This window comes from Rana temporaria, chromosome 4 (assembly GCF_905171775.1).
Source record: "Rana temporaria chromosome 4, aRanTem1.1, whole genome shotgun sequence".
Taxonomy (NCBI): domain Eukaryota; kingdom Metazoa; phylum Chordata; class Amphibia; order Anura; family Ranidae; genus Rana; species Rana temporaria.
Window position 1 is genome coordinate 177,601,370 of NC_053492.1, and position 20,741 is coordinate 177,622,110.

Sequence of the window (20,741 nt, forward strand, 5' to 3'; positions counted from 1 at the left end):
GCAAGTCACTTTGATTGATGAAGGAGCCCATGTGGTTTTGAAATGTTGCAGTTATTTGTATGATATGCTGATTTTGCATCAATAAAGACAATTTGGTTGCAGATGACTAGTGTTGCTCACGAATATTCGCATTGCGAATATTCGACTCGAATATAGCATATTCGAGAAATCGCGCTATATTTCGAATTTCGCGGTGAATATTCGCAATTCCGAATATTCGCATTTTTTCAATTTGATTTTTAAAACAGATCACATCCTATCAACGTCTAAAAGCATTGCTGGTATGATTAGAGACCCTGGGCCGAGTAGCTAAGCTGAGGCGATCCTATTATGTTGCCAAATTGAAAAAAAAAAAATTGCGATTTTTCGCTATTGCGAATGCGAAAATGATTGCGAATTTTTGATAACTGTGGTAGGAGAACTCTGATTGTCTCTGATGCAAAAGGGGGGGGCTTTGTGTATGTGTATGTTATGAATATTTGTATGTTTGATATTATTATTTTTTGTAAGAAGGAAAAAATTGCGCATACCTTAAAAAAGGGGAGAATACAGCAGCAACTCAAAAATGTTATACAACATAAATTAATACAAGACAGAAAATGGAGTCGCTCTACAAGAATAAAAAATATGTCTAGTGACAAGACATGTGGGCAAATTATAAAATAAGCAAGCGCAAATAACTTGTGAAATACACAGTGAAACAAATATATAAAGAAATATAGTCCCAATAATAGAAAAATAATCTTTCATAAAAATGTGTTTGATATGTGAAGTGAAAAAAAGTCCAAAGCATGCAGCATGAACGTGTTCAATCTTTATGGTGTTTGATTGACAAACGGCTGTGACAGATGGATAGAGTAAAGAATCACCACCAATGCAAAACACTTTTTATTTTCTATTGTAAAATATCAAGAATATTCTGAGCCAATCAGAGTGCTCCTTCCGCATTTGCCGAATATTCGCAATTATTTTGTATTGTAAAATATCAAGAATATTCTGAGCCAATCAGAATGCTCCTTCTGCATTTGCCGAATATTCGCAATTATTTTGTATTGTAAAATATCAAGAATATTCTGAGCCAATCAGAGTGCTCCTTCTGCATTTGCCGAATATTCGCAATTATTTTGTATTGTAAAATATCAAGAATATTCTGAGCCAATCAGAGTGCTCCTTCCGCATTTGCCGAATATTCGCAATTATTTTGTATTGTAAAATATCACGAATATTCTGAGCCAATCAGAGTGCTCCTACAGCATTTCTCGAAATTGCGCAATAAATATCGCATTCGCATGTTGCGATATTTCGATAAAATATCACGAATATTCTGAGCCAATCAGAGCGCTCCTCCAGCATTTCTCGAAATTGCGCAATAAATATCGCATTCGCATGTTGCGATATTTCGATAAAATATCACGAATATTCTGAGCCAATCAGAGCGCTCCTCCAGCATTTCTCGAAATTGCGCAATAAATATCGCATTCGCATGTTGCGATATTTCGATAAAATATCACGAATATTCTGAGCCAATCAGAGTGCTCCTACCGCAGTTATCAAAAAATCGCAATTATTTTCGCATTCGCAATAGCGAAAAATCGCAATCATTTACTTTCGATAAAATATCACGAATATTCGAATTTAGCGAATATATCTCGAATATTCGAATATATATTCGAGATATATCGCGAAATCGAATATGGCATATTCTGCTCAACACTACAGATGACTGAGGTATGGAAGAAATATATTCCCATTCTATGTTGACAGAAGCATAATTAAGAAGTGATCAAGGCCAGGTATCATTTTCTCACAGTGCTACTTTAGAGCAGTTAAAATAGGAGTTTCTGACTTAAAGCAGTTCACCCTAGAACCAAAAAAATAAAAGTTAGCAGCTACAAACACTGTAGCTGCTGACTTTTAATAATAGAACACTTGTCCAGAAATCCAGTGTGGTCCTCCCCTGAGCCAGCTCTTTGGACATTTTTGGGTCCAGGAGCCGCCATTTTTTACTCTGGGAAGCCAGCTGTGACTTCTTGCAGCCTCACAGGTGGCATCCTGCGCTGCACTTTGTGAGTGGTATCACAACTTTCTGGGACCTGCGACATGTCTCAGAAATCTGGGGGGGGACTTCTGCTTGGATTACCGCACCAATTCAACTGGAAGTGGAAGTAGTTACCTGTCAAAACCAGGTACTTACTCCACCTCAAAATAATGATGTGCCAAAATGTAAAAAGAAGGCGTCAGACAAGCAGAACATCCCCTTTTGGGTGAAGGTCGGCTCTAAACTGTAACATTGTCCTAAATCAGTCTCACTGCTCCTGTTTAGCATTGCCTTGCTGTCTAATAGAATTGACAGATGCCCCTCATCATCATATTCATGGGCATTCAAAAGTTGGTTGTTGAGGCAACAAACTAGTTGGTGATGTCTCCCCCAGATCCCTCAGCAACAGACATCATGTGTTAGCAGCACAACATCAATAATGAAAAGAAAACGTTGCCCAATCAGTGTTTCTAAACATTAAGGGCCCCTTTCTAAAGGTGCAGATGGATGTTTTGCAACCTGGGTGTTTAGAGATCTTCTGGATGAGAGAAGGTGCAGTGTTGTGAAGGGGAGGAACAGAAATATACAGCAGCTACAGGAACCAAAGATTTTCATTTTTTTCCTACAATGGGGGGCCATGAGCACTTAGGGAGCTTCTACCACACATGCTGAGTGTCCCATTGTCATGTCTGTACTACTGTATGTGTGATTTTCTGTCATGTGGTATTAATCATGTTGTGTCAGAGGCATCACGTCCACTCTTTAACCCATTCTTGCCCAGACCTACCAGCATACCAGGAGTACCATCCTACACTTCCTTGCATATGAGGATGCCTGTGGGGTCATCAATCCTAGCTTAACAGATAACTGTTGACAGTCCCCTGCGCACCTGCTTCAGACAACAATTTTGCTCCTTGGGGGCATTTCATTTTCAGGATCTGTCCCCATATAGATGGGATGTCTTTTAACAGTTTCATGAACCAAAAGATGCAGAGATATTTGTCTCTGCATCTCGGGACAGCTTTAAAATAGAACTTTAAAGTCCAGGACTCACTTATAAAATAAAATAAAATAAAGAATTATTGTAAAGATTTTAAAATAAGGTTTTATAAATATGTAATATTTTTGTACAGCAAGGAATTCTACATTGTTTTTACACAGTAGAAAACTAAAGCAGTATTTACGTTTTTCAGCCATGCTACGGAATATATTTGGTCCTGGGTCTCACTGTTGGACTTGTAGCCAGACAAAGTACGCCTGTATTAAATGAACTGCAGGCATCTTTCAGATACAAGCAGATGACAACATTTATATGTATTGTTGCAAACATATTTAGAAACTTAAATTTGATGTAACTGCTGCAAATGTATGCTAATCAACTCCCTCTACCTTTGAATCATGTTTTATGGATAGCCATACTGAGGCACAAATACCAAAAGTCATTCTCCCAGCATGTGCTCAGTCAAGGTTATCCTTAGGACTTTGCCACAATAAAGGCAAGTTAAAAGGAGACCTGTTATGACAGAAACATGGAGGCTTCCACTGCTGAACTTTCATGCTAGCCAAAAACAAACCTGCAGACAAGGATTTAAAACTGACTTTTCTGGATCAACACACAACCAGCTCTTTCAGAACAAGATAAGCAAACTCAATTACCATTTTTCTTTCATGGCAGGTTTATTCTTTAATGTGACCGAATTATATACTTTGCTGTAAAATTCCTAAAAATATCTATGTGCCCTATTAAGTGACAGTTTAAATCATTTTTAAGTAATCTTTACAGGCTAAAGATTCGTGAGTGCCAGTATATATATAAATGTAGGTTATTCCCCATGTCTGAACGTTGTAGCTACACAATTCTTGCATATTTTCAAGTGAACTTGTGACTGTGTAATACTTTTAAGAATCATAACTGATAAGATCACTTACCAGAATTTTCCAGCTCCAATGTGCAAACCAGTACTGAATAAACAAGTATATACTGTATATACAGTACATGTGTGTATATATGTTTTCAAATCTAAATTAGATTCATGTTATGTCTTACCTGAAGATGAATGGGGTTAATTGGATCCTGTTCAAATTGGCCCTAGTATGCGTATCTATAAATGTGAGTTTAGGGACCTTAGATTGTAAGCTCCTTGAGGGCAAGGACTGGTGTGAATGTACAAAAGATATGCGGAAAGTGCTGCGTTAATATACACCCCTCACATCTTTGTAAATATTTTATTATATCTTTTCATGTGACAAACACTTAAGAAATTACACTTTGCTACAATGTAAAGTAGTGAGTGTACGGCTTGTATAACAGTGTAAATTTGCTGTCCCCTCAAAATAACTCAACATAATGTCTAAACTAGGGTTGTCCCGATACCGATACTAGTATCGGTATTGGGACCGATACTGAGCATTTGCGCGAGTACTTGTACTCGCGCAAATGCTGCCGATGCCAGACCCAATACTTTTTTATTTTTTCTCTGAGTGGGGGTGGAGAGCGGGTGGAGAGGGGGCAGGGAGCGGTCGGAGAGGTGACCGAGAGGAGACTGAAGGGGCGGAGAGGAAGGCGGAGAGGGAGGCGGAGAGGGAGGCGGAGAGGAGGCGGAGAGCAGAGCAGTCCTCGGGTATGTATAAAATGCCACTGGAGGAGAGCTGCTGCCGATGCCGTCGTCTAGTTGTTCGGCACTCAGGGAACATAACAGCTTTCATTTGAATAGCTGTGTGTTCCCCGCCGCGCGTCGTCATAGCCCCTCCCCCTTGTCCGGCACTTTGATAGACAGATCACCCGTCCCAGGATTGGACGGGTGATCTGTCTATCAAAGTGCTCGGACAAGGGGGAGGGGCTATGACGACGCACGGCGGGGAACACACAGCTATTCAAATGAAAGCTGTTATGTTCCCTGAGCACCGATCAACTAGACGGCGGGGGAGACCTACAAAAAGCTGCATATGGGAGAGACCTACACAAAGCTGCATGTGGGAGAGACCTACACAAAGCTGCATATGGGAGAGACCTACACAAAGCTGATATTGGGAGACACAAGGCTGCATTTGAGGGGAGACCTACACAAAGCTGATATTGGGAGACACAAGGCTGCATTTGGGGGGAGACACAAGGCTGCATTTGGGGGGGAGACACAATGCTGCATTTGGGGGAGACACAAGGCTGCATTTGGGGGGAGATACAAGGCTGCATTTGGGGGAGACACAAGGCTGCATTTGGGGGGAGACACAAGGCTGCATTTGGGGGGAGACACAAGGCTGCATTTGGGGGGAGACATGGCTGCATTTTGGGGGGAGACACAAGGCTGCATTTGGGGGGAGACACAAGGCTGCATTTGGGGGGAGACATGGCTGCAATTTGGGGACACAAGGCTGCATTTGGGGGGGAGACGTGGCTGCATTTTGGGGACACAAGGCTGCATTTGGGGGGGAGACATGGCTGCATTTTGGGGACACGTGGCTGCATTTTAAAAAAAAGTATCGGTAATTGGTATCGGCGAGTACATGAAAAAAAGTATCGGTACTTGTACTCGGTCCTAAAAAAAGTGGTATCGGGACATCCCTAGTCTAAACCGCTGGCAAAAATATTTTGTGTGGCCACCAATATTGTCCAGCACTGCCTTAACCCTCTTGGGCATGGAGTGCACCAGAGCTTCACAGGTTGCCACTGGAGTCCTCTTCCACTCCTCCATGTTGACATCATTGAGCTGGTGGGTGTTAGAGACATTGCGCTCCTCCACCTTTCGTTTGAGGATGCCCCACAGATCAGTGTTGCCAACCTACCAGATTGAAATTTACATACACAACACCCTAAATTTACTGGCACTGCCAAGTTTTTACTGACATTTCCAAAAGTTACGAAATTATAGTTGTAAGTGCAAATTTCAGTATTTAGGCTACACACAAGTACAATAGCAATTAGCAATGTGATTTAAGGTATATATTAAGGTTAAAAGCATATTTCATATTTTATTTTCAATACAGCAAGTAAGTGGCTCAGGGACTTGCTTCCATCTCACAGACCCGCACACCAGGCTCTGGCCGCTCTGCTAGGCTCCCTTGCCCCATGACATCACACGACACACTCAGGCACCGTCTCCGCCAGACCTGCCACCCCGCCGTACCACCCAAACACACTGTAGCAGGAACTTGGATGGCCCTGGCTGGCTCCGGACATGAGCTGTGCATGCCCAGTTCCGAGCCAAGCGTCACAGCCATATTTTTTACTGGCAACCCTTTCCTCTTACTGGCATTTACTGGCAGGAGAAAAGTGACACTGCCACAGATGCTCAATAGGGTTTAGGTTGAAAACATGCTTGGCCAGTCCATCACCTTTACCCTTAGCTTCTTTAGCAAGGCAGTTGTTGTCTTGGGAGTGTGTTTGGGGTTATTATCATGTTGGAATACTGCCCTGTGGTCAAGACTCCAAAGGGAAGGGAACATGCTCTGCTTCAGTGTGTCACAGTACATGTTGACATTCATGGTTCCCTCAAAAAACTGTAGCTCCCCAGTGCCAGCAACACTCATGCAGCCGCAGACCATGACACTCCCACCACCATGCTTAACTGTAGGCAACACACACTTGTCTTTGCACTTCTCATCTGGTTTCCGCCACACACGCTTGACACCATCTGAACCAAATAATTTTATATTGGTCTCATCAGACCACAGGACCTTTTTTCAAGTAATCCATGTCCTTCGTCTGTTTGCTGACTTTCCTGTGCATCATCTTTAGAAGAGGCTTCCTTCTGGGATGACAGACATGCAGACCAATTTGATGCAATGTGCGGCGTATGGTCTGAGCACTGACAGGCTGACCCGCCATTCCTTCAACCTCTGCAGCAATGCTGGCAGTACTCATACATCTATTTCCCAAAGACAAACTGGATATGACGATGAGCACGTGCAATTAGCTTCTTTGGTTGACCATGGCAAGGCCTGTTCTGTGTGGAACCTGTCCTTTTAAAACGCCGTTTTGGCCACCGTGCTGCAGCTCAATTTTTAGGGTCTTGGTAATCTTTTTATAGCCTAGGCCATCTTTATGTAGAGCAATAATTATGTTTTTCAGATTCTCAGAGAGTTCTTTGCCATGAGGTGCCATGTTGAACTTCCAGTGACCAGTATGAGAGTGTGAGAGCGATAACACCAAATTTAACACACCTACTCTTCATTCATACATGAGACCTTGTAACACTAATTAGTCACATGACACTGGGGAGGGAAATGGCTAATTGGGCCCAATTTGGAAATGTTCACTTAGTGGTGTACTCACTTTTGTTGCCAGCGGTTTAGACATTAATGGCTGTGTGTTGAGTTATTTTGAGGGGACAGCAAATGTACACTGTTATACAAGCTGTACACTCACCACTTTACATTGTAGCAACATGTCATTTCTTCAGTGTTGTCACATGAAAAGATATAAAAAATATTTACAAAAATGTGAGGGGTATACTCACTTTTGTGAGATACTGTAGGTGTAAAGTGCTGCATTAAATTAAAGGAGGGAAATCGGGGCAAAGGCTGAAAAAAATGAATAAATCATCCACATCTGAGCTGCAATATACTGTATTATATTATTGTTTTTAGGATTAGATACCCTTTAAGAGACTGGCCCCTCCTTATTAGCAAAAATATAATCTTGCCATTGCCTTGCAATTGGAAAAGGACTTGACTAATAGCTGTTATCTAGCAATCAGCCATGTAAATTAAAGTAATTACTAATGCCAGACAGCAAGCAGGCTGTCTTTTTTTTTTATTAATTTCACTAAGAAACTTAAATGCTTTATAAAGTTGTTACACTACCAGCATGATATTCATTTGAGCTCTTTTATTCAGGTCATGTATAGCGGATCACTTCAATCTTATTAGTATTGCCTCTAAGCAGATTAATCATTTCAACTGAAGTTTCAGGTGACAAATATGACCACTTTATTAGGTTTCATTTTCTGTAGCACTGAAGCAATTAGATTAAGTCTTTACTATTTTTATTGCATAAATGCTGATTAAATGGCAATGACTTTTACTAGGTTTGTGTGCTAATTACTGAAAAATATATTATTTTTTTCCTCCTGTTATATCTTTACTTTTGTAATCCTAAAGGTACCCACAGACTTTTAATGGTCTGCACAGGAGCTTATTGATTTCATCATTATTTAAACTGATATATGTCTGTTCCCTTGAGATAACAGTGGTTCCATAGGTGTCTGTTGGGCTTTTGCATAGTCCTAAATAGTGCTAAATTGTATGCAGGTTGGATTTTTATTAAAGTGAAATTATAATGTATTCTGAGTAAATTTATTATAATGTTTTTAAACATTACATTTTTTATAACTATTTGTATGACAAATGATTCGCAAAGCACTCTGAGTTAGCTAAATAGACAGCACAGCAGCAGTAGTTACATAATTTTAGCTAACCAAGGCTTAATGAAACTAAAGATGGGTATATGTACTTATTTTTTTTGTGTTATGGTGGTTGGCTGAATGAGAAAAAAAACGAATTCCCCCATCCACAGTGCGGGTGGTGGATGGAGGAATCCTCTCCGCTATGCTATTGTATTCTGAGAGTGTGGATTTTTCTGCAGCTTCTGATGGAATTCAAGTGTCTAGACTGTCCCTTTTGACAGAAGTCGATCTACTGATTGACTACTGTCGAACAGGGAGTGCCTCACACAGACTGAAATTAGTCTGGTCCCTGATGAACCAAATTTTGATCTGTGTGTATACACCTTTAGTATTGAGCTGTGTGATAAGGGATGAGTCACTAATCTGACTCAGGCTATTGTGAACAACATGTATCTTACAACATTGTGGTTGCCAGAACATGCACAGCATATGAAAAGGAGACTACAACTCCACCAACTGGCTGCTTATATATTTTACATTTACTTGACTAACTACCTGAATATAATATACAAGGATTACTGGTTACACATCACTTAAGTTTTGTATGTAAATTCTAATGTTATATACCAGCATCTGAACCTGAATATGTTAACCATTAACCTCCCTGGCGGTATGATTGTTTCAGATTTTAGGTGCTGAAAGCGGTACCGTTATTTTGCATGGAAATTTGGCATTTTATATTGTAGGCCTGTAATTCTTAGGAATAACTCACTTAAATCTGACCAAACAGAAGTCTAGTAGACATCTCGGGTATGTTAAAGTTTGAAACACAAAATCATAAATTATAATATAATAAATAACTATAAATAATTATACCAAATAATAATATAATTATAATAACAATTATTCAATAATGTAATTAAATCAAAAACACTGAAATTTGCTCAGTTGCAGCATTGTCGCTGTCATTACTTTTATTGTTTGATGACGAATTTCCCCACAAATCGCTATCGCTCAATTCTGCGAGTGATTCTAATTTATTATCGCTGTTTTCTAGCTGGTCTAAAACCACTTTTGATGTAAAGGGACACTTTTTGGTTGCTATGGACAATCTCCAGTTTCCAGGCAGAAAGAACAGTATTTATAATATAAAAGTGCATGTAGGACACTGGGCAGACCACTAGGGACAAAGTGGGTGTGTAATTATTTTACACAGTACTGTAATCTGTAAGATTTGGTGCCGATCTCCGCCCCCGTGCGTCGTAACATCGCAGGGAATGGAGCTCGGGGGCACTCGGCACTGTGTGAATCGAGCGAGGAGACAGCTTACTCACACTGGCGAGGCATCGCAGGATCCAGAGACAAGGTAAGTAAACTCTGCCTGTGGATACTGCGATGCGATTCAGAGTGTGGCTCAGGGTTACCGCTATTGGTGCAGAAATCCCACCCCGAGCCAGACTCGGGAATACCACTCAGGAGGTTAATGAGCCAAAACAGTTTGGGTCCAGAAAATAGAAAATTACAGTTTGGACACAACTGCTTTCTTTCAGTTGTCTAACACAGCCCTACCTTCAGATGCGACCTATTTGTTTGTGAAAATTGAATACACAGCATTTATGGTTACATTAGTAAATAATTATTGTAGCATATTTATAGTATGTACTATCACTCCGGCAAGCCCCCATACAATACTTGCTAAAGCAAGGGGATTACCATATTTTGGCACATGTAAGAACTTAATCATGTATGTGCATACATCTTCAGCACCTTTATCTTTTCATGCGTGTATCAAGGCTTTTATAAGAATTTACAAGCCCTGGAATAATGGAGATAGATTTTCAATTAGGAAGGGTAGGCTCATGCCCATAGGTGCTACTCTGGGAGAGGTGCCTGAATTCCCAGCACCGGGGCCCCAACTTGTGGGGCACTCTTTTTTAAACAAGCTTGTGGAATACTAATGCCAGAGTCCCTGGAAATAGTTTTTTTTTACGTATATAATGACAGATGTATCATTGAAACAAAAGGCCCATAGATAATATGTAAAAATTTCTGGGGTTCTTTAAAGGTATACAGGTGCTGAAATGGTAAATCTGTCTACCGTTCCAGCTCCAACACCTACAGACCAATTGTTATGTTGTCAAATGGTCACTTTTTTTCTCCAACACTCTGTAACAATGACCAAGGAAGAGGAGTATATGGTATGTTGCTTGGGGTGTGGCCCATTTAGGGGTGAAAAATAAGGTGCCAGATTTCCTGTGACCACGATAAATGCCTAAAGGTCCCTGCTTAGGCTATTAAGGTTTGATGAGTTGGATGCAGCTGACTAGTGAGTGTGCAGGTTGAGGAAAGGTTCATTCAGACCCAAAGAATGCTGTAGAAATAGGAAGAGATAGCCCAGCCGCCGCACACCTCAGCCAGCCGAGTGGTTAGCAGGTAAAAGCAGCCTTAGCTGGGGACGTGGCTAAGAGGAATCAAGCTGAGGCTGATTTTACCTGCTAAAAACTCGGGATGGGTGAGGTGTGCGGTGGCCGGGCAATCTTTTCCAATTTTAGATTGCCTCTTACTGCTACAGTAGAGACAACAACACACATTCCAAAAATGTGGATATTTCTGCACCCCCTACACCTATGGTTGCTACACAGTTTCATGCAGAAAAAGACAACACTTATGAACATTATGAAGCCACGGGTCTAACTGGCCAATAGTATTTTTTGTATGCAGATAATGGCAATGCAAATTGTTTTTATTACAAGAAGAAGATGATGTTGTTTTGTTACATGAATGGGAAATAACTTGCTGAAACGGTATATGTGACTGACTTGATACGCAACAACTTTATTTATTGTTCTTGAAACGCTTGTATTCATTGTATTTTGTATCACTATATTGCACTGTGAATGTTTACAGTTCAAACATTTCATATTGTTGACCTCTTTTATATTTTTCAGTGTGTGGACAGTAGAAACTCAATGCACGTTATTGAATGCTTCGATAACAGAAACCTTCAACTGCTCTTTTAGCTGTGGTCCAGACTGCTGGAAAATCTCACAGTACCCCTGTCTACAGGTCCATGTAAACCTGACCTTATCGGGACAGAAGGTTCTTCTGTACCACAATGAGGAAACTTTGAAAGTAAATACAGAGGTAGGAGTGAACACTTTTTATTTTGGGAGTTCTGTAATTTTCAGGCATAGATATAATATTCTCTAATGTACAGAAAACAAAATTTGTGATACAGTTTTGGATTTGCCTAGAGACACAAACTTGGAAGATGCAACAGGGTAAACTCTTAGGCCTCGTACACACGACCGAGTTTCTCGGCAAAAACCAGCAAGAAATTTGCTGGTATTTTTTTTTTGCCGAGGAAACCGGTCGTGTGTACACTTTTTGACGAGGAAACTGTGGAGGATCTCGTCGAGCCAAAAAGAGAGCATGTCTTCTTTTTCCTAAACAGCCTAACAAGGAACTCGACGAGCAAAACGATGTGTTTCGCCCATCGAGTTTCTCGGTCGTGTGTACGAGGCTTCAGACATGTTTTTGGTTGTTGCTTATTTTTGCTTACAGTTACATTCCCATGATTCAGAGTTTGTATTCTTAACTAACAGAATTTATGTTTATATATGAAATTTGCCAACATGGTTTTGTGTTTGCTTACTGTGTATAAAGTAAGCACTGAAATTCTGGGTTGGCCACTACATGTAAAAAATGTTTCCCAAAGCCCTATTTCCTCTAATAACTAACCATGAGTATTAGTTTTTGCAGTAGTACAGCATTTAGGGTATATGAATGTGAACATAGAATTGCAACTTTGTGCCTGCAAATGGGAAAGTCCTCAAAGCAGACCAGTAATTTTTTTGACTTTCAATCTATTAAATCTTCGGCCCCTATTGTTTTGACTTTGGATAGTAAAACATTTTTTTCTACCAGTAAATACCTTATACAGCCCACTTCCTGTTTCTTGTCTGGTCATTATCTTAGGCATATGACATCATGCACAGCTCTCTCTCTCTTACTCTCCTGAGAGTTTGCCAGGAAGGCAGGAGGGGGTAAGTCATAAGAGGGCCGATGAGAGCTGCAGAGCTTGGGGTGTGCCTCTGTGTCTTGGTAAATCCAGGAAGTGAACAGACAGCAGCTTCAGCTGCCCACAGTTAAAATAGTTGCAGCCAGACTCAGTGGAGGGAGCTTTCTGCCGCATATTTGACAAGTACAGAATCACAGTATATATAAAATAATATGCAAAGTGGTTGTAGGGAAGCTTCCGAATGGCAAAGTCCCACTCCACCAATCTGTAAAGAGTCAGTTGCTTTAATGAACCTCCAATGCATTACTCCCAATGCATGTTACATGCATGATGAAGGGGTCCTGCGTGGCTCTGAAACATTGCTTTTTTTTATACTATGTGATTAAAGTTTGGACCCAATTTTGGAGATCCTGGTGTGCTGGTGACACTTTCTTCTCATAGCTGCTTTAATGAGATACATTTTTGTTTCAATACTGAAGTGAAAAGATGAATAAGGCCCCTTTCACATGGGGCAGCGGAGGTGCCGTGGCGGTATAGCGGCGTGAATTTTAGCGCCGATATACCGTCATATTTACAGCAGTTTTAACTCCCGATAGCGGTGGAAAAAGGGTTAATACTGCCGGCAATGCGCCTCTGCAGAGGCGCATTGCCAGTGGTATTACCGCGGTTTCCCATTGATTTCAATGGAAAGGCGCGATATAGGAGCGGTAAACACCCCGCTTCTATACCGCTCCAAAGATGCGGCTAGCAGGACTTTTCGAGTATAGCTGCAATCATGATGTCTACAACCAAAATAAACCACTACGCACCTTAATGCGTTTCACCGCTAATGTTGTAATCACATGATTGCAGCTATACTGTTGATGCTTGAATAAAAGTACATGAAGTTTAGATTATTGCTTTTATTTATCTATTTTCTACGATGATCAGCCAGGACAGGCTTCTTTGAGCCGACAACCTGCTTATCCCCGGATGGGTGAGAACATCGGTCTAGAATGGTGCTGTGGGCTCAGGATGTTTCAACTATAAAGTTACGGAAGTATTAAAAATTGGCAGAGCTTGACTTGATATTGTTTCTAGTCCAAGATATCACCAGCACACCATATATAGATAAAGAGACAGGACACTTTAATGTCACCAACAGAAAGCAGCACTATTTCGAGACCAGTCAGGCAGTAGTAAGGAAAAGTTCCCTAGTGGCCTTGAAACATGACTGTTTTCTTTTAGTGACATTAAAGTGTGTTGTCTGTTTGTCTAAACATGGTGTGCTGGTGATATCTTAGATTGAACTTATGCTTTGGTTGAACCATGCGCCATTTAACCACCCTATGACTGGGTTGCATTGCTGTATGGAGTGCACTGAGCTCTTTGTGTTTACTAATCTTATAGGAGAAAAGACTGCACTAACCAAATAAAAAATAGCATCAATAAAGATCAAAGGCAGCAATAAAATGTGACAAACATAAATAGCATAATACAAAAGATAAACTGCGCCAATGGAATTGACCAGCAACAAAGTGCCAGTACTCAATATAGTACCAAAGTCTCTGAACCCCAAAATAAAAACTTAAATGGGGGTAAATAGAAATAAAAATAATAAATAATAATGTAGTCCCAAATGATGATTAAGGGATCAGGCAGACCCCACAAGCAGGATAAACAAACACCACCGTGAGATTGACTTCTTGTGAGGAGACCACCACCTAATGGAAAGACGCTTACCACAACCAAGAGGTTAATATGCCTATAGAAAACTCCATCCATGGAATAAGGACACCAAGCCAAGAGGGATTCCAAGAACAGATCTGCAGGGTGTGATCGCTTCCTCACAGATGAACAGGTCCTTTGTGATGGCTTGCTGGTCTAGGGTGGTGGGCACAGGTGAGCCCCCAGGTGAGGACAATCAATGATTATCAATCTTACTAATCTTGTTTCTTTCTGGCTTGTATGTGGGAGATCATAAGATCCAGGTAAGGAACGCTACCCATGGTCAGGTTGACTAGCCTGTCTCTTTGGGACCAGGAAGCAGTGTCAAAATAGAATTACTGTAAAGCTGAAGTCTACATGAAAATAAAAATAACACTATCTGTATATATTATATCCTTTTTCTAAGATTCTTCTAGAAGGTCTGATGATGCCATAGGTCAGTGATGGCGAACCTTGGAACCCCAGATGTTTTGGAACTACATTTCCCATGATGCCCATGCTCTCTGTAGTGTAGGTGAGCATCATTGGAAATGTAGTTCCAAAACATCTGGAGTGCCAATGTTCACCATCACTGCCCTAGGTCCTTCCTCTCCTCCTGCTTCAATAAGCAATCCTTACTGTGTTAGTAAAAAAGCATACGTTTCTTCAGTGCAGTAATAGCTAGATTGCATGATCATGCTACCCCAATGCGCAGGTCAATGACATGGGTTGCATTACCCTGTCAGCCATTATAATCAGAAGAGTAAGAACATCTGGTGGTGGAAAGCAATCACTGCAAGGGACAGCTCCATATTGAAAATATTGCAGTAAAAACTGTTTGCTTTTTTTATTTTATTTTATTACTGGGCTTTTTATTTTTTTAGCTGAATGGCAATATTTAAAGAGAACCAGTAACAATGTGTTTTATGTAAAAATCTAACTTTTTAGACATACAGTATATACTTATAACTGTGAACGGCTGTCAAATTAATATTTTTATATTTACAACCCCCTTCCACCCTCCTTTTGAGTCCTGTGCAAAATCACACAGAGATGTTTTATATGTATCGGGTTTTGGGATGTAAACCATTCATAAAAATAGAGAGTTCCACTTTGGGTGACTTTATACAGAATGCTAACCAGTCAGTATGTGACTTGGAATTGCAAGAAGACTGAAAGGAGGATGAAGTTTTAACAGATGGTAGTTTTGTGGAGGTGTATTAATATGAGGAATGGTGGCTGCAGAGGAGTGGCATGCCCTACTGCTTGTACAAACTGGGGAGGCATGGTACTCTGAATCTAATCTTAAATTGAGGATTGTTGAGAAGTGCACTTGAGTGTGACTTGTCATCCAGCTGGTCAAGTACTTTACCACTCTCTGCTCATTTTTATCTTCCATATGGATAAATGATCCATATGTTTGCACACACTTAGATTTCACCATGAACTGTAGTGTTTTTCTTAAAATTCAAAAGGCTCAATTCACAAAGCTCAAACACCAGAGTAAGGATATTTGTTTTCAAAAAAGGTAGCTTTTTACACTGAGATTTACATTTCTGTAGTTACATTGCTAAAATGTTAACGCTGTGTATAAGCCCCCGTTCACACTGGTGCGATTTGTCATGCAATTTGACAGTTACAAATTGCATGACAAGTCACAGCCCATTGTCAGAAATGGAACCATTCAAATAAGGCTCCTGCACTAACTTTTGCCGATTTCATTGTGACTTGCATAGAGGTTTGCTGTATGAAGTCGCAAGCTGCAATGAAATTGGCAGTGCAAATTACACTGATATGTGGCTTTGAAATTGCACTGAAGTAGCAGGATTTCAATGCCGCACCAGTGTGAAAGGGGGCTTAAACCTAAAAAATGTAAGTACAACTACCTTTAAAATCACGAAAATACTGCATGTGTAATGCTTTAACAAAATGAATCAACAGTAAGTAAAGCTTAAAAAGGGTCAGATTTAAATGCTTCATAAGTAAGTCTTTAAAGTTATGATAGTTTAAGGCAGAATAGCCAGAATTGTCTGTAAGTCAATCATGCCTGGATCCTTTAAAAGCATATGGTTACTTGAAGACCTCATGCTGTGTACCCATTCATGCACTAAATATAGATGAGCTTGTAGAGCTTCAAACACTCCTGAATTCTTGAATGTTAAGATATTATACAGTGTCGACTACACTTAATTTAAAGTATCATCTGTACTCATTACTCATCAAGTTAACAGAATAGTGAATGTACTGCATCACAGCTACAATACTAATTAGTGTGCATTCAACTTTAGAGCTTTAGAAGCAATTTTTGTGAAACGCGTTAACCTCTTGAGTAACAATAGAGTCAATATTATAGAATCTGATTGGCCTAATAATATCTGTATTGAACCAATGTTTTTGTGGTTTTATGAATAATATGTTATGTATAGATTAAAATTTTTGTAATAAAGAAAATATAATATAAACGGCTGCTTATGGTTCTCTCTGATACCGTTATAAGTCTATTTCTATTTCTAGCATAAAATAGGGATGAGGTACCAATATAGCCCATAATTCCTTGTAACTTTAGAGCTCAGTTTGACATTGAATGATATACCTAAAATCATATCACTTTAAAAGAAACCTGGGTTTCAGTCACTTGATTCCTATCCAGGTTTTACCATTTACATTTTATTTACTGTCTGTGGCTCTTCCAATGTGCTTGTGGCTCCCAGCTGTCTATTTTACCAAATTCACATTGTGCCAACACTTCTCATAGGATTATACAAGTGAGCACTAATTATCGTCTGTAATACTCGATATTGAGAATGATCTAACAGTATTGTTATATCCTTATAAGATAGTTGAGACCTGAGCTAGATATATGTTTAAAACTCAAGCCAACACATTTATTCTATTGGTGGGTAGTGTGGAGATTCCCTATTTGGCCAATTAATTCTCATTTTCCATACTGATGACTGTCATCAATCACCAGGGCAGAAGGAAAAGTACAACATTTACAATGGGGACACATGTTCTGGTGACAACCATGGTGTTCTCTGGGACAGATTTTACATTTTGGTGTATCTTTGGAACAAAGGTAAAGGCCATTTTCTACAATAGGGATACAGACAACAGGAATAATCTGTAATGCCACGTACACACGGTCGGAATTTCCGATGAAAAAAGTCAGACGGAATTTTTTCATCAGATATTCAGACGGACTTAACATTCTATTCTAAATTCCGTTCATCTGTATGGAATTCCGACAGAGAAAAAAACACTCATGCTCGGGAACAATTTGACGCATGCTCGGAAGCATTGAACTTCATTTTCTAGGCTCGTCGTAGTGATGTACGTCACCGCGTTCTTGACAGTCGGAATTTGGTGTGTCCCTGTGTATGCAAGACAGCTTGAGCGGATGTAACAGGTGCTCCTAGCGCCGTAATGCGTTCCACGCTGGAATGCATTACGGCGACCACGTGATGACGTCATCATCGCCAGACGCCGCATGCATTCCAGCCTGAAATGCGGAAGTGTGCCGTGAATTACGGCTGTTTCTCCCTGCACCTGCCTCTCACCTATAAAGAGAGCAGTGTGCAGATAGCACACTGCTCTATTTTTGTCGGCCGCAGCCGGCTTGGCTACCAGAGCACTATGGGTACCAGCAATCCTTAAGCCTGAACCATGCCACCCTGGATGCCCGTCTGATTGAAGCTAATGCAGACTGCCATGCTCGGACACCTTAAGGATATCTTCCTCCAGAAGACGCTGCACTACAGAAATCCCATTGTTGCCATCAGACCACAACACCCATCCTCTGCAATACGGATAAGTACTATTACAATTACCCGCTTCACATATAGCTTTTACTAGTACTGTATTAAAAACCTACCTTACCTAATGCTATCCTGCTGCTTGGGATTATTTGCTGTGTCTTCAGCTGACCGCTGAGGAATATCTTAAAGGGACATACACTTTCAATTCCATTACGCTAAAGTTGTCCCTCTTAAGTAAATTGCTATTGCATACAGTATTTACTACGTGCTTGACATAAGTTCTTGATTGCTTATGGGCCCATGCCCTAAGTTACTGAACATGTTCGCTCTAACTTTTCTATGCTCAGGGTTGGAGGTAATACATACCTACTCCCTTAGTGGCCTAATGCACTACTGTATGTTTAAGTGATATGATGTAGCGAACCCCCAAACTCCTGTTTGTGTGGAGTGACGCCTGGGGTCCAATACTGGTAATCATTTGCATACAGTTGTGCATTGGAATCTCCTTGTGAATCGTGTTGTATTGCGATCATCCCTAGAAGCTCAACGCATTCCTTTATGTGAGAGAGAGATGATGTAGAGAACACCCAAACTCCTGTTTGTGTGGAGTGACGCCTGGGGTCCAATACTAAATTCTCACATAGAGAAGTGCATTGAAATTCCTTGCTAGCCGCAGTTGTGGTTCACTCCCTTTCACCAGAGCTGTTACAGCGGAATTCCGTCGGAAAAACCCATCAGAGTTTATTCCAATGGAAAAAACGGTCATGTGTACGCGGCATAAGAGCTTTTAAGGTTAGTGCACCTATAAAGACCAGTTACAGCCAGAACTATTTTGCTTCCGTGGAGTTGGAAAGGATTAGAACCAGTTCTTATTGTTCTCTGTGTACCCCCTGGGTGATTTATCACCCCCTGTCCTACTAACAGGGTTTCACAGGGACAGGAAATGGGGGAAATATCTCTAATGGAAAAAGACACAGCATAAACCACTATGTTTAGTAGGAAGGGTTAAGTTAGTACCTCTGTGAGGCTTTATTGCTATCATGTTTTTTCCTGGCTTGATGACACAAGGGGAAGAAAAATCTCCACAATTGAGTCACAGACCACGGTAAGATACTGACAAAAATATTAATTCTCCCTAACTCTATAAAAGTGTTTTGTTTGGAGTTAGGCCTCCATATATTATGCTATGAATAATTAAACCGTATACAGGCCTATCTTACAACACCTTAGTTAACTGTCAGTTTAATTTATATTAACAGTTGTGTGGATAATGTGCTACAGAGCAGTTATAAATGCATAGTTTGAATAGTGCTGAAGAACATATGATAATAAATTCAGCAGTATTAGAAAAAAAAGATCTTCATTTACAAATGAAATATCTGGAGGCTTTGTTATTTTAGAATAATTGTGGATCTCTGCAGCATTTGTCTTTCAGAGCAGAAGTTGTTCAGTCTTCTAGCCATTGAGCTAATTTAGTAAGTGAATTCATTTTTAAACATGTTTCAGCACCATGAAGAGTGCTTGCTAAGGCCATTAAAGACTAAAAACAACTTTTTGAAAGAGGTATTGTCTGAAAAAATATACCTTGCGTGTGTGCCTTCTAAACAGGGATAAAAATGTACATGACCTCATTTGTCGTTATAAGTTACAACACCTTTATACTGTACTATATATAGTATATATCTCAAGTAATTGATTTATAACAGAATCCAAGCCTAATGTACACTTATACATACTATTCCCCTAGCACTATCATCTAGTGAGTAGATACAGCTCCCGTTTCCCAACTGGTGCATGTCTCTTTTATTGCTTGTCTGATTGGTTCATTATTTTGCAACATTGACTTTTCATAGGTGGTGTAAAATACACTGACACTCCCATTCATTAATCAATAGGGGAAAAGATATGTTGAAAATGAAAGATATTTTTTCAGAAAGGTATGAATCAACAAAAAAGGTTTTATAAAGTTGGATTTTTTTGGAAACACAGCACAAGTGAGCTTATCATAGGTCCAGCTGCCTGCTGTTTTTGTGACAATCAGAGCTTCTTCAAATGGTGGATACTACACAGAGAGGTTGATTTACTAAGAATGCAGAGTCCAAAGGCTAGTGCAGCTCTTCAGAAAAAAACAATCAGCTTCCAGGTTTCTTGTCAAAGCTAAAAGTGGTTGTTAAGCCACTATATTATATTCATCCCAATGCATCTGTAAAATAAAAATAGGCGTCTCAGTGTCTGAGCTATATAAAAAAGATGACGATTTCTAACTTATATCAGATCGTCTCCTGGTTCTCACATGACTCCTCATCTCTCTCTTCTCCCAGGCTGACAGCTACAGTGGGAGGGACAGAGAATCCCCCGCTGACATCAGCTGAGAGGAGCGGAGGAGAGAGACGAGCAGTCAGGTGAGCGCCGGGAGATGCTCTGATATAAGGTAGAAATCAGTATAGTTTTTATACAGCTCAGACACTGGGACAAATATTGTTATTTAACAGAGGGGATGGGATAAATATAATATAGTTGTTATAGCAGTGGGGGGAGGGGCGGGCAGTGTCTCAAGCTGACAGGCAGGGAGGGGAGGTGTGAGAGGAGGAAAGAGAAGTACAGAGCAGGGCTGCGAATGATAGAGGCACATTAACTACTGACCACAGTGTCAGGGCTCAGCAGCCATGATAAACTGTTTTACAGGGGGAAGGGCAGAACCAGGCAGGATCAGCCAGGTATTTTAGGTTATACAATGGGCCAAATGACACAGCATAAGCACTATACGTGTATGCATGCTTTAAGGGAACAGTATCTATTTTTATTTTATTTTTTTAGGGTAACGAACACTTTAATTGAACAAGCTGAAGTTAAAAGCTGAATGATGAAGAAAAGGGTGACGGTACTTCCAGCATAAA

General features: G+C 40.3%; 1 protein-coding gene across 3 annotated transcripts in view; it reads left to right on the forward strand.

Annotated features, from left to right (window-relative positions):
- The window catches only part of KCNMB2 (potassium calcium-activated channel subfamily M regulatory beta subunit 2), a 607,102-nt gene that overhangs the window by 552,372 nt on the left and 33,989 nt on the right, over positions 1-20,741 (forward strand). For all 3 annotated transcript variants that reach the window (XM_040349404.1, XM_040349403.1, XM_040349402.1), the window contains one exon: positions 11,331-11,526. In XM_040349404.1, coding sequence (XP_040205338.1) covers positions 11,331-11,526 — 196 coding nt within the window. The remainder of the gene's footprint in view (positions 1-11,330; positions 11,527-20,741) is intronic.